The sequence below is a fragment of the Rhincodon typus genome, chromosome 31, assembly GCF_021869965.1.
Source record: "Rhincodon typus isolate 14 chromosome 31, sRhiTyp1.1, whole genome shotgun sequence".
In the NCBI taxonomy this organism is placed as follows: Eukaryota; Metazoa; Chordata; class Chondrichthyes; order Orectolobiformes; family Rhincodontidae; genus Rhincodon; species Rhincodon typus.
Window position 1 is genome coordinate 18061812 of NC_063362.1, and position 14718 is coordinate 18076529.

The 14718-nt window shown below is 41.5% G+C and overlaps 1 protein-coding gene across 4 annotated transcripts in view; it reads right to left on the reverse strand.

Moving 5' to 3' along the window:
- Positions 1-3083: 3083 nt before the first annotated feature.
- The window catches only part of plod1a (procollagen-lysine, 2-oxoglutarate 5-dioxygenase 1a), a 29515-nt gene continuing 17880 nt past the window's right edge, over positions 3084-14718 (reverse strand). Inside the window, exons 12-20 of one of the 4 annotated variants that reach the window (XM_048615176.1) lie at positions 13077-13202; positions 11543-11684; positions 11242-11355; positions 10662-10727; positions 9619-9723; positions 9387-9533; positions 7223-7348; positions 6835-6960; positions 3084-4732 (exon numbers count right to left, since the gene is read on the reverse strand). In XM_048615176.1, coding sequence (XP_048471133.1) covers positions 4577-4732; positions 6835-6960; positions 7223-7348; positions 9387-9533; positions 9619-9723; positions 10662-10727; positions 11242-11355; positions 11543-11684; positions 13077-13202 — 1108 coding nt within the window. In that variant the 3' untranslated portion in view covers positions 3084-4576. Of the gene's footprint in view, positions 4733-6834; positions 6961-7049; positions 7349-9386; positions 9534-9618; positions 9724-10661; positions 10728-11241; positions 11356-11542; positions 11685-13076; positions 13203-14718 lie in introns of those variants that run through there. The other 3 variants (XM_020519472.2, XM_048615177.1, XR_007265310.1) reach the window with 3 other exon arrangements.

A 14718-nucleotide genomic window follows, 5' to 3' on the forward strand; every position in this document is an offset into this window, starting at 1 on the left:
TTTTGTTTGCAATGAATTTGCATACTGCTTTTCATAGCCACCAGATGTGTTAAATCATTTTATAGTCAATGACATATTGCTGGAATGTAGGAAAAGCTGCAATAGAGTCAAATCAAAGTAATCCCACTTGCCTGTGTTTGGCCCATACCCCTCTACACCTTTTCTATTCATGTATCTGTGAAAATGACTTTTAAATGTTGTAACTGTATCTGCATCTCCCACTTCCTTTGGCAGTTCATTCCACATATGACACACACTGTGTGAAAAAAATGCCCCTCAGGTGATAGGCAGTAGAGAGCCTTAATGCTTTATACAGTCTCAAAACGTAGCAAGTTATGGTTGATTCGGCCTCAACTGCAGTCTTGTGTCCAATTTAATGGATGCAACAGTTCTCCCATCTGCCAGGTGGAAATCCAGTGAGACCCCTTGTTTCTTTTTAGGGAGGTGCACCGGCACATAGCTGGGCAACAGCAGGTCTTCCCCAGCATCAAAGATCCTGAGAGCTGCTGGCCACTGATTGGTCAACAGGTTTCATTGACTGGTTGTGCTACCAAGGAGGTGCATAGGTGCTACCAGTACTACACCCATTGATGAAGTAGAATTGTGGATGAGCACTGAGATGGTGGGAAGGGGGAAAATACCACGGGATGGGGGTTTAACCGCAAGGGCATGGGGGTGGCTGTTAGCCATTTGGCCCCTTAATCAGGCACTCATGCCTCCTGCAAATTCCATAAGGGTCCCTGATAGAGTTTGCTTTTCAGGCCTCCTGCATTTTGACTCTTGGTCTGTCATTGAGTGGGCTGTTTAAAAATCTCACTTGGCAGCAGGGCAATGAATACCATCTACATATGCCTTCCCACCTTGGATTAATTGGGCAGAGATGGAAAGGCAGCTAGGTCCCCACCCACCACTTGGTTAAATGTTTCCCCCATCCCTGTTCTCAAACCCACCACAGCGGAGAGTTTAAATTTCACACAAAGTCTGGAGCTAACTAGACTGGCATCTGTGAAGCTGAGAAACTCAGGAAGAGGGCAAGGTGATTCATCAACTTGGCACTTTTAGCTAAACCTGGTTGTAGATGCTTCAGAGATCGTAGGAACTGCAGATGCTGGAGAACGTGAGATAACAAGGTGCAGAGCTGGATGAACACAGCAGGCCAAGCAGCATCAGAGGAGCAGGAAAGCTGACGTTTCGGGCCTAGACACTTCTTCAGAATTGTAGGTGCTTCAGTCCGTCTTTCATATTCTATGCCAGGCTCTGTCATCAATACGGATGGGAATGTTTATGGAGCCACACGGTTCTATTAGCTAATTGTTCATCACCAATCATGACTGAATGGTTGGACAGCAGAACTTTGATCTGATTCGTTAGTTGTGGATTAAAACATTAGAAACAGAAGCAGAAGTTGGTCACTCAACCTCTTGAAGCTTCATTGGCAGTTAACAAGATCCTGGCTGATCCACAACCTCAACTCACTTTTCTGCTAACCTGGATATAATTTCCTTCACAATCCTCTGAGTAAAGAAATTTCTATTGAGCTCAAGTCTGAATGTCCATCCCTTTATCTGTTTTTGTTTCTGATTTCCAGCACCCACAGTTTTTTTTAACCCTTTAACTACCTAGGTTCTCCACTCAGGGCAAACAGTCTCTCAATATTTACACTATCAACCTCACTTATATTCTACTCAACCTTCCCTCATAAACTAACATTTGCAATGTAGTTGAGTTACTCCAGTAACCCATGGACTTAATTGAGCAGAGACAGGCAGCACGGTGACTCAGTGGTTGGCACTGCTGGCTCACAATGCCAGAGACCCAGGTTCGATTTCAGCTTTGGGTGAATGTCTGTATGGAATTTGTACATTCTCCCTGTTTGTGTGTGTGGGTTAGGTGGATTGGCTGTGCTAAATTGTCCATAGGGTCCAGAGATGTGCAGGTTAGTTGGGTTAGCCATAGTAAATGCAAGGATATGGGAATATGGCTGGGCTTGGGTGTGATCCTGTTCAGCAGATTGATGCAGACTGGATAGGCCGAGCAGCCCAACTCCTCACTTTACAGATTCTATGATCCTCACTATTTCCACAAATTGCAATTGAAATTGACCAGTACCCTCCTACAACTTACATGAAATATTGTATCAGCAAAGAACACAGAAAATGTTTGATCATAATTTATTTGTTTTTTTACTTTGACAGTTCAAAAATCAAAGGACTAGAGATTCTGTATGCTCTCAAATCTTACTTTCTATGTTTTCCCTCTGTATATCTTCCTATTGAGAGCCTTCTAGTTCTGATCAATCTTTATGGGATCTCTATGAACTGTTAAATATTCAATGTGCAAATTTCAGAATATAGACAGTTTCTGATACTTGTGGATACACAGCCCCACCCTCCATCAGAACGAGTAACGAGTTGCAAAGTTTATCAAAAAATATTGCCTATGTTTTTCAGCCCTTCTCCAGATCTGGAATGAGAAGGCTACGCCCTGTGAAAGCCAAATACAACACAGTAGAAAGTTAAAAATAACCTTAAAAAGACAAAAAAAAACTTCTGAAAATTAGCCGCAGGAGTTGGGAAGAAGAGAGAAGTGTCTTAAACATTATTGATCCTTAGATATTTGACAGTGTTCCTATGAATCCCAAGATTGAGCCCTGGTGTGTCACCATTCCTCCATTAATCCAATCTTATATCTCTGAACATGTTAGGATATTATTAAATTGGAAAGGGTTCAGAAAAGATTTACCACATTGTTGTCAGGATTGGAGGCTTTGAGTTATTAGGTCAAGCTGGGAGTTTTTTCACTGGAACGTAGGAGGTTGAAAGGTGACCATATTGAGTTTTATAAAATCATGAGGGGAATAGATAAGGTGAATAGCAAAGGTCTTTTCCCTAGGGTGGGTTAGTTCAAAACTAGAGAGCATTTTTTAAGGTTAGAAGAGAAAGATTTAAAAGGGACCTGAGGAGCAACTTTTTCACACAGAAGGTGATTTGTGTGTGGAATGTGTGTGAATTGCCAGAGGAAATGGTAGGTGCAGGTACAGTTATAACATTTAAAAGACATTTGGATTGGTACATGAATAGGAAAGGTTTAGATGAATATGGGCCAAATGCAAGCAAGTGGGACTAGTTTAATTTGGGAAACTGGTCGGCATGGATAAATTGGAATGAAGGGTCTGGTTCTGTGCTTTACGACTCTATAATGGTAGTCTGAAGGGCATTTGCAGTATTGCTAATACTATTCAGTCACACTGTGGGTTCAATGCATGAAATCAGAGCTGTAAGCACAGCAGGGAGATGTTTGTATTTCTTGGGACATGATGGTTCAACTCTATTCTTGACACATTCTGAGACAAAAAAAAGATTGGTCTTTATAATGAGAAATGCTGGGGACAAAATGCCAAAAGGGGCAGTGACAGTTTGTGAGTTTCCAATTGCCATAAATGCCACCTAGGCTGGAGATATACTAGTAAAGATAAAGTGAAATCTGTAGCAGGATATATGAAATGCTCAATTTATTCTCAATCTGTGTTAATACTGAGACACACTCCTCAGCTTTGTTCTCCAAGGCGTGAATACTGAAAGCTTCTAGTGAACATACAACTAGCAGGAGTTAGGATATCTCTTAAAGGCAGGAGCAGCCCTCAGCCAACTCCTTATCCTTTCTCCTAGCCCTTCTAAACTTCATTGCTCAAGTAAATTCCTTCCCTTTAAGCTCTTTCAGTGGTACTGTATTTTCAGACTCTGAAGAAATTTCTCCTCAATTCTCTGATTACCACTTAGTTCCAATTTTGAAATTCCTACAACCAGTCAGTTTGGGAGTGAGTGTGATTCACAACTCAATCTCCTCTCCATCCCTTCCTACAAAGCTTATTGATTGAACTTTATTGTGTGTTTTTCCATCTTTAACTTGCTTCTTTTGCAAAGGGCACTGGCATTTCTGTTCCACATGTGAGAGTATTGGCAGATAATTAAACCAATACTGACAAAACCATCCTGTCCCAAACCACAAAACATGCATGCACATATCCAGTGGGTTTAACCTGACACAGGGCAGAGATTCGGTCACAGTAACCTCTCTGTTACCCTGGCTGTGAAGGAATGGGAGTACTTTGAACTCCAGGATTCGAAAAGAGCCAGAGCCCGATTTACGCAGGAAGTTACTGTATCCAACCATTTCAAGCTAAAATGGAATTGAATAGCCAGGTACCTCCAGCATCTAGGTTTCATGGGGTCTGCATAATATGCAATGGGGTAGCACTGTAACTTTAAAATCTGTGGATTACTTATTGTCCCATTATTAAAGGGAGGGGGCTGTGCTTTATCTTTAGAACCTACAAGTTAGATACATGTTGTTTTGGACTTGACTAAACCTCAGCCTAACTTCACAACTGACACAGTTGCACCTGGTGTAACTATCTCTTCATACTAAGCACTTGGGGAATTCTTTAAACCATTATATACAAAGTAGGAATATGGGCCATCCTTGCTGCAATATTCTGAATTAGGTCAAATTGCGGTATGTCACAAACAGTCTGTAACAGTTTCCGCTGCATGCACTCAGATTCTAAGCACTTTAATTAAGGGTCAACAAAAGAGACAGCGATGTATCTTGTGCCACTGGTCGTTGGAAGACCCTCGTGGTAATGGGTCAATCGCCCTGGATGCATGAGGGCCCAGCCCTTCCGAGGAGCCTGGATGGAACAGTTATACCTGATGAACCTGCAGCCACCTCCCTGCAAGAGACATAACAACCTTCAGTATAACAGCAATGGTTTTCTGTGTCAGAGTAAAGGCTAAACGTATAATGATCCAATCACAATGAGATTCAGAGCTCTTTTTTTTTCAAAGCACTGTTTAATAACAGGATACTGAAACATCATAAGAAATCTACTGGTTACATATAGTCTGTGCAGGGGCATACACAGTCTGTCCTGTTATACCTATAGTCAGTGCTGGGCCATTCAGTCCTGTTATACTCAAAGACCTGTGTCAGCTAGCTTCACAAACCCAAAGTAAAACTGAACCTTGTCTTTGTCTGTAGCCTACTGAACAAATAAAGTCTCAGCTATCTTAGGAGGCTGGGGAAAGGCGTATTTGGGAACCACAAGCCATTCAATCACAAAACAAAAGGTAGGAAAATAAATATTAACATTAAACATGAATGAAGACCAGACTGTAAAGGTGGTTCTGATATATCATCCTCTCCACAACACACAGAAAAAAGTTGGATAGTGATAACAGTTGGGAATTAACATTGGTTGGAAGGAGTGGGGAGCTGGGACTCATGAGCTAGGTGCTGAAGCCTGGCTACAGGACTGAGGTGTTTCCAATAATACTGCCTTTAACTAGACACACTGATTCAATCTGATGGAGAATTGCTGTTCCCCCTAAAGGTGTCAGAGAAGGCAAATATTCTACGTGGGACCAGGACTATTTGACAGCAACCTCTAACTCCATTTCCCACCTCACCTGTGGCAAAGACAAATGTTGGAGGAGTTTAAACAGACTCAAAGTGTGGAACTACTGTATATCTACCCCAAATACAAGCCTAAAATCATAAACTCAAATTATTCCATCTTCTTCAGTGAGATATCAGCAAATATTGAAAGCTATAATTGATTCCCCCTGTGAGGCCACTTTGATTAAGAAAAATCCCATGGAATGCATGTGAGAAATGATAAAGCAGACCAGGTACTGGTATTGCTTTCTTTCAAAAATTCCTTGTATTTATGGTTCACAAATTGCACCCTTATTGTAAAGTGAAACTCAGGGCTTTTGATCTTACAGCTTTTTCAGTCCTTAATATTAATCTTCAGTTCCTGATTTAGGGTTGATAGAGTAAACAGAGAAACAGGGAGAGACACAGACTGACAGATAGAGAAACATTGTGACATAGAAACTGACTCTGACAGAGAATACAGACAGAGATGGGCGGAGGTGTTTTCTGATCTTATCAGGAAAGCATAAGTTGGGTTCTTAGCAATCCAGAGTTTAACAGCATAGTTACTATTCTAATGAAATAAGTGTTTCATTTTCTGCATTCCTTAGAATCCAGTTTGTCTTCTCAACAACCATGCTGTCTTGGCAGACTGACTGACTTAAGTCCATCTGGACTCTTAGTGTGAATGGTGAATGAGGCAACCACATGAATGAGTGATAAGTGCAGAGTGGGCGGATAAAGAGTTTTGTTTTTAGAATTTACAGGAAAATTTGCAACTAAACCAAACACTTCAGGTAAACAAGCCACATACATTGGGATCAGTAACATTGTCCGTGGTCAAGATAGTTGGAGGACATTCTGAGATCACTTTAGCTTGACACTAAAAATCAAAACTGGTTTCAAGAGTTCTGGTTCAAACTGTCCTGGCTGAGTGAGAATCTCACAAGTCTTATTGTAAGTAAATACATAAACATCCAGCAATACCCTATTGTCAACAACACATTATAACTGGCAAATTATTGGAAGAAACCTCATGGATGTTTCTAGACACATCCTTATCTTCCCCACCAGTTTAAAGACCACCATTAGTTGAACTATCTGACCTCAATCTACAATGGCTGTTAATAGTTAGAATGATCATGCATCCAATGAGTTGGAACATTCCACAGCGCAAACATAACTTTAGAAACATGCAAGATCAGAATAAAGAGGAAGAATAAATTTACCAAATTCTGAGAACTTTGGGGTCTCCACTCAGCAAACTGCAGTATTCATATCACAGCCATGTGTTGATTCAGTACAAGCTCCAGTAGAATAGGTCATGAAACCCACTCCGTGTTGGAGTACTGAGTAAACCAGATAGGCTCAATCCCAAACGTCAGTCATACAACTTACCTGATAGTCAACTCCAACCTTGTTGAGTGCAATGTTTACAGTAAAAGTAGAAGCATCATGATGTGGCATTAAAGATGGCTGTTCATCAGGTTTATATCTAACTACAAAGGCCAGGTCAAAGAGAGCCTGTAAGAAAGAAAAGGGGTGTGAAGCAGTACCATGCAGCATCCATTACAGAGCAGACACTGAGGAGAGAGCACCAAACCCCATCTTACAAAGTCCTGTCGTCCCCAGGCATTGACTTCATCTAGGCCTCGAGCTACCTCCATTGTCATGACCACCTAGGCCTGGTACTTTTCCTGCATACAGCAGCAGCAAGGCCTCAGATTTCTCCTTCATTGCAGGCAAATCATCCTGCTGCATTCCAGCGAGACTGAATCAGTTTTACCTCATAATCAACTCCTGCCCTGTTTAGAGCTACGTTAATAGTGAAGGTTGAGGCATCATGGTGGGGTTCAAGCGAGGGCTGCTCCTCGGGTTTGTATCTCACTACAAAGTTCAGAAACGAGAACGCCTGGGAGGCAGAAATTTAACATGGAAGAAATAAAACCAGCATTAGTAACCATGGCGATAAAAGTCATCAGTTGTTACAGTTTATAATCATTTTAGCTGTTCATTTTAGTCCCTGCTCCTATTGGTTTTTATCCCTAATTTATTAAAGTAAAAGTTTATTACTAAGTAGAATAAGTTGGCAATTAGTTTATTTTCCTGATTTACTTTTACAGTTTCTTTCTAGACATCACTGCCTCTTGTGCGGAGTTGCACAGATACTGCTGCTTCTGCGACGACACCAAAGGGGTCATACTAAAGACAAAGAAAATGTTATGAAGTTATTCAACAGTGGCAGCATGAGAGCAAAGTCCAATCTGACCTCAACTTTTTCACACACAAACACTTTCTATAGATAGTAACAGGGCAGGGATCAGGAACAGAAGCTCCAATCTCTCATGGGCACACAGTGTCTTGTGAACAGTGAATTCCCGGTTACTATCTAAGTGACAGGGTATCCCAAGAAAATTCCCTGATCTGCTGTGAGAAAAATCAAAGGGAAATTTTAAAAAATGTGTTAAAAGATATTGGAAACAGCAAAGGGCTTTTTAATTGATTGGAGCAGTTGGCCTCTGATGGCCAGTATGGTAAAACTTCCAGGAATACGCCCAAGCAGTTTTGTCAACATTGACCGTGGAAAGGTTTGCTGCAAAGTGTTTCATTTCATGCTTGAACCTTAGGTTTCAAACACCAAGCCTTGATCAGATCTTAACATCTGCACTGCCTGATGAGGAAACTGTTAAGCTGAAGCATTTCCATAGCTGCTGCTATATTGTCATAATTTTAAGCAATTATAGAGAAGGTGAGAAATTACTCTAAATGTATTCAACAGTTTTAGTGTCTTTGTTTCCAAATCATTTTCTCAATTACTAAACATCTAGGTATAATCAACAGGAACTGAAATTCTGGTCCCTGCACGAATAAACTCAACATATTATTCATTCAAAGTTACGTTCACCGTGCTGTAGCAGAGGCAGCAGCCTCTTCAGTGAATCAATGAAGCCATATCGCCGCTCCGTCCGCATCAGCTGGAAATTTGCTTTGCAAAATGTAATTTATCTAGACTTGGTCTGCTGTTAGTTCTCAACAACATGCTGCTTCTTGACAAAACATATCAATTCTCACATGTATGTTGATCACATCCATCTTTATTTTACCATTACCTCTTGAAATTCCCCCAATGCCTCCAATTGTACACACCCTTTATCGACATACTGTATGGGATGAGTAGAAATTCTCTGCAACTAAATATTTGACAGATCAAAGACATTTTCCGTTTCTGTCACAAACACAGTTCCCTAGGCACCTAATCCACTTTTCCTGGCTACTCAGGGGGAGGTCTGGTCTTTTTGCAACTTTAGCTTTCTATCTGATTCTGAGCTGAGCTTCTGACCCCATATTCATCTTGTGACCAAGACTGTCTGCTTATGTATGTGACATCAGCCATTTCCATCCCTGCTTCAGCTCATCAGCCGCTGAAAACATCATCCCTGCTTTTATTCCCTCTCAACTTGAGTGTTCCAACATTCTTCTGACAAGCCTCCCATCTTTCCTCCTCCATAACCTTAAGTACCTCTAAAACTCTGCTACCCTCATCAAGACCAGGACAAGGTTTAACCATCACCTCTTTTCTCACTAATCTTGAATGACTCAGGTTTAAGATAAATATGTTACAATTTTAATCTTTATTTTTAAGATCCCTCCAATTTCTCATCCCTCCTTATCTCTGTAAGCCCCCCTGAGATTTCTGTGCTCTTCCAACTCTGGTCTGTTGGTCATTCCCTATTATAAAGGCTTAGCAACCACAGACTCTATCTCGACGTATTGACTGCTATTGCCTGAAGAATTTCCAGTCTCAGGGTGTGATTAAAAGTGACCTGTTTTCCTGGTATTACTGGGTTTAATTGGATATTAATGCATTATGTACTCTAGTAAAGCCAAAGGAAACAACTAACCAATCACAGAATGTACTGGAGAATGCAGCACTGGACAGCAGGACTGACCTTGGTGTAGTAGCCTGGGTAGATCTTTTCTGTTAAAGGTGCAATATATTCTCTTAAAAACTTCTGCCATTCTTTCTCATATCCAATCTGATTCATGTGAATATCAATTGTTGGCACATTTTCATATCCACCCTGAATACGTATGTCCTGAGATAGAAATGGAGAAATCATTTAGAAAATGTGTTCAGATACACAGAAGTAATACTTGATCTTTGATCTTTAGCATTCTCACCTTATTGTCTCCAGTTGACCACTGTCCATAATGCTCCATCTCCTCAACAATGTCATCACAGGCTCGTTCAGTGAAAATAGGGAACCAGTATACGTCTGGACAAGGCTGTAAAACAACACCAACATGTATCAGATATATGGTTTAGAATCTACCACATGGTCCAATTGCCTGTACAACAGGCAATTATTGTGTGTTGGACTATGTCAATCAATGTTCATGAAACTGGATTATCTCAAAATCTGTCACATTATCATACCTAACACATATACCAACATGGAATTTTATTGCTCTGCAGCACTTGTAGATGTCATGTGCTCACGTGCACATCTCACAGTGATCCCTACCAGATTTCACTACTGGAATGCAAGCACTACTTTTATCCTTATATACAATAGCTACACATTACCCTGTTGGCACTGTTGTCACATGTGAGCATTGCACATGACAATTACACTCAATTTTAAAAACAACAAGACCTTCTAGAAACATCAAAAATAGAACCATTTGATCAGTTATTACGATTCAATATGATCAAGGCTGATTTTCCAACTCAGTACCCTGTTCCTGCTTTGTCCCCACAACCTTTGATCCCTTTAGCCCCAATAATTTTATTTAACTGATTGTTGAAAACATTTCAGTTTTTGGCCTCAACTGCATTCTGTGGCAGAGCAAACAGCAGGCTCACCAGGCTCTAGGTGAAAAAATTTCTCATCTCAGTCCTCAATAGCCTACCCATATCCTTAAACCGTGAACCCGAATTCTGGGCTCCGCAGTCATCGAGAACATCCTAACTGTGTTTGTTCTGTGCCCTGAACCACCAAGAGTTGATCAATTCCAGCTTCACTTGCTGATCTCAATACACAATCAGAAGATAGCTGGGGGTGAAAATGGACTTCACTGTACACACTTCTCCCGAAGACACAATGCATTGTGGCAACATCAATTGCCAGATTCTAGCACAGACTGGATCAGGATGAGTATGTAAGTACTCAGATGTTGGTCCTGCAGTAGCCCATGCACTCATTCATATAGCAGATCCTTACCTGTAGAAGGATCTTGTTTTCCATTATTGAGCTGTAGTTCTCATGAATGTACTTGTCTTCCCAATCCTGTAACACAAACAAAGGAAAATGGATGGAATGCCATTCATACCTGTGGTGCTACTCTCTGCAGACCTTTCACTCTCTTTAGTCAATATGTCAGAGCGAGTAACTTGGACCCTCAACACAGCTATTCTGAATAATTAGTCAGAGATCAATTAAATAAACAAAGAGAAGGAGATGGTCCTTATTTTGATTCGACTTCATTTGGTATTTTAAAAGGAAAGTGCACAAACATTTCAGTAATTATAGCACAAATATTTGAATAATGAACTGGAATATATTGCTTCTTTCTTTCGCCCAAGCTCTTCCAGAGGCCTTGACTGACACCAGGAACTCTTCCACAATTCGGTGCTCTGCTTTGCTCAACGTTGAAGCAGACAGGAAGTCTGGGATCTCAAGGCTTTTGGTTCAGTCCCATGCTATCCATCACACTAAACAGAAACGAGTTCAGTCCCATTGCTGTACCTCAGGTTTAGAGGTCTAACTCCCACCTCCCCCACCATCTGCGTTTTTGGTGTACCTGTGGGTTTTCAGAGATCTGCCACAGGTCATTGTGCAGGTGATCAGTATGATAATTTGCCACGGAGAGAATGCGTCCAAATTCATGCCTGTTGGTGATGTACATGAAGATTCCCTACAGCAAAAAAAAAACAGATTAATCCTGATACTCAGAGGTGTGTGTGTGTGTCTGTGTGTGTGGGGGGAGGTGGTGGGGGGATCAAAACTTCTAATTCCTGCCAAGAGGCGCCATTTCCAATGCATAATCTCTGAGGAAGATGCACCTGGCGAGCTGCTCACTTGCTGGGAAGCAGCACACTCACCTGTTCCCTGATATTGTGACAGAAAGCCATGTCTGTGTCCAAGCTGCCAGCATGGTAGAGATCTTTCTCAGTTAGGACCGATTGAAGCAAAGTGCCTTGGATTAGGTATACACTGGAGATGTATGGAACATTCCAGAGGCCACTGCACAGAAATAGAGCACATTAGTACCAGAAACCAATTTAAACCTTTGGCAAATTATGCAGATCACTGTCCTTTCTGGGAACTATGAATGTCAATTCCCAATGACAATTCCTAATTGCTGCCCTTCAGCCTAACTGGTGCTTCTTTAACAGATTGCTGCAAATTGTATCCACATTGTTCCACTGGGAAACCATTCCATTTCCCCACTGCCAAGTATCAGGGAAACTATCATCTGCAGGTCAGTCCATTTTTTAAATTCATGAACTGTGGCTGTCACTGATAAGACTAATATTTATTAAGAGAAAACAGCGGTGAGTCACCTTCTTAAACTGCTGCACTCAGGTACTGTAGGTACACCCACTATATTGTTAGGGAAGGACTCTCGAGGTTTTAGTCCAGTGATGAAGAAACAGCCATGTCAAATGATTCTCTGAAATGTTGGTTTAAATCCAGTCCATAATCATGAAAGAGAATCTTTCACCACCAGCCTAATGGTTCAATAAGAAGCAAATTTAAAGTGAATCTGAATCCAGCTGTGAATGAGCCAAAGTGGATCCAATCCTGCTATGAAGATCAAAATGGGAGTGAATCCAGATTTCATCTAAATACAACTAGAATAGTCCACTGTGGAGTGAATCCAGAGTAGAACCAACCTAGTTGTAATTGTCCAAAGGGAAGGGAGTTTGCAATGGATCCACAATGCATGTTGCCCACTGATCATAGAATCCCTACATGGTGGAAACAGGCCCTGCAGCCCAACAAGTCCACACCAAACCTCAGAGCATCCCACCCAGACCCATCCCCCTATAACCCACCTAACCTACACCTCCCTGAACACTACGGGCAATTTAGCACAGCCAATCCACCTAGCCTGCACATCTTTGGACTGTAGGAGGAAACCCACGCAGACACGGGGAGAACGTGCAAACTCCACACAGACAGTCGCCCAAGGGTGGAATCGAACCCAGGTCCCTAGTGCTGTGAGGCTGCAGTGCTAACCACTGAGCCACCGTGCCGCCCTATATCTAGAAGTAATCAGCAATACACCAACAACTTTGTTCACAGTAAGCTGCAAAGAAAACTGATGCTGGGATTCTACTTTTGAAGTGAGTTTGCGAAAAGCATTTGTTCAGATTGTGGTGTCAGAGTCTGTGTGGCAACATGTGCAACAGATTGTTGCCCTTTGCATTTTTCAACTCGATGAGAGTGAAATGCTACCCAAAAATATAATTACTATACATATCTAATATCACTACTGCAATGACTCATGTGGAGATCAGATATAGGGCTTCTTGGTATATTAAGGTACTTCTGCCCATTCGGGAGGTGATTGACAATATCATAATGTTTGAGAATGAAAGTGTTTTTAAGGTTTTTAGGATTGATACTTACATTCTGCGTTGCTGAACAATATCCACATAATCCTCTGATCGGGCATAATATCCATCAACATCAAGTGCCCCCCAGAAGTTAGACCACAGCTTCTTGTGGCGACTGACCAGAGGTGCCAGTATTGGTCTACAAGGATCAAGATATTTGATGACATTTATTATAAAAGTTAGAGCCATTCTAAACTCAAAAAAAAGCATTACAATTCTTCAGTGCTTACTATAAGTAAGCTTCCATATCTGAAGGAATGTGGCTCTGAATTCCATTTCTACACTTAAACCAAATTCTTATTCTTTTTACCTGGTTTACAGCAGCTCAGGTTATCGTAATTAACATCAACCCCCAATGTAATGTGGCATAATATCATACTTCTCATCCACTGAGTATTTTGTAAGCCTCTGAAAGGTTACTTTCCGTTAATATTTTCCTTAAGGGCTTCTCATCAATGACCTTCCACTTCGATCAAAGAAATAATTAAAATTAATCAACAAGATTGTTCACAAGAGTTTGAGATGTGATAATACGTAAATGCAAATCTTTACGAAATAATACTGTTCAGTGTTAAATAATCCAATTGACACAGAGACTACCCATCACATTTTGCCATTTACAGTAGCTAACTCCTGAATGTCTGCAATCTTAAGTGACTTCACATTCATTTCCAAGGACTTAATTACCTCATGTTTTCCTGGCTCTCAGTTCACGGAGTATTCCTTTGCTGGAAGGTTTAAAACTGCTCTCTCCCCATTGCAGCTCCTTTCCACTTTTCTAGTCCTTTGCTCCCCTTTGTAGCCCCCGTCCCCACTTTGCAGCTTCACTCACCTACAGCCCCAAGGCCCTCACCCTCACCAGCTCCCTCACCCCCTGCACACCAGCTGAGTTTCCCAGGCTGCAGCCTCACTAGCCTTGCTTTCTTGCCCTTCCAATAGTTTCCGGCCTCACCAGCCTCTCTTTTCTGCCCCTCTCCACCCCCCATTTATCCCATCTACAATGGACAGCTTCACTTCATCCAGCCTCTGCAGCCTTGCTCACTGCAGCCATTCACTTTCTCTATGCTGTTCCAGTTACAGGCTGCCTCTCTCCTGCTTATCAGCAGCAACCAGACATCATTGGTGAAAAAGCTTCTCAGGAATTTTAACAGTTCCATGCATGGAAGTGACTTCTCTGCTGTTGGTTGCCCCCATTATGATACTTTCGAGGGCTTGTAGAGGCTGGTGCTGATTTTGCCTGCTGCCTCTGAGTATTTTGAGTCCAGCTATTATGAACTGAGTTGTTCAATACCTTTCCACTCAATAGTCACATTGGGCAGAGTTGGGCAAGTCTTGATGCATTGCAGATCTCTTAGATGTAGGAGATTGCCGGTCTGGCAATCCAGAAGGAACATTACCCTCAAATAAATAGGGAAGAACACTTAAGTATTGCGATAAGGGAAACTCTCCTTCATTCAATTATGGCTGGTCTGGTTGATAAATCTGGTGTTGTTGATATGATCATGTACAAGGGACCAAAGATATCATTTGCTGGTCATTTGTTTTGATTTATATTTCCTGTTGTGAGTGTGATAAACTGGATTTTTGGCGATTTGCCCCAGGTCTTTCTTAGTTCCATCAATGGGAGGAGGTTGAACCAGGCTGTTCGATCTGTC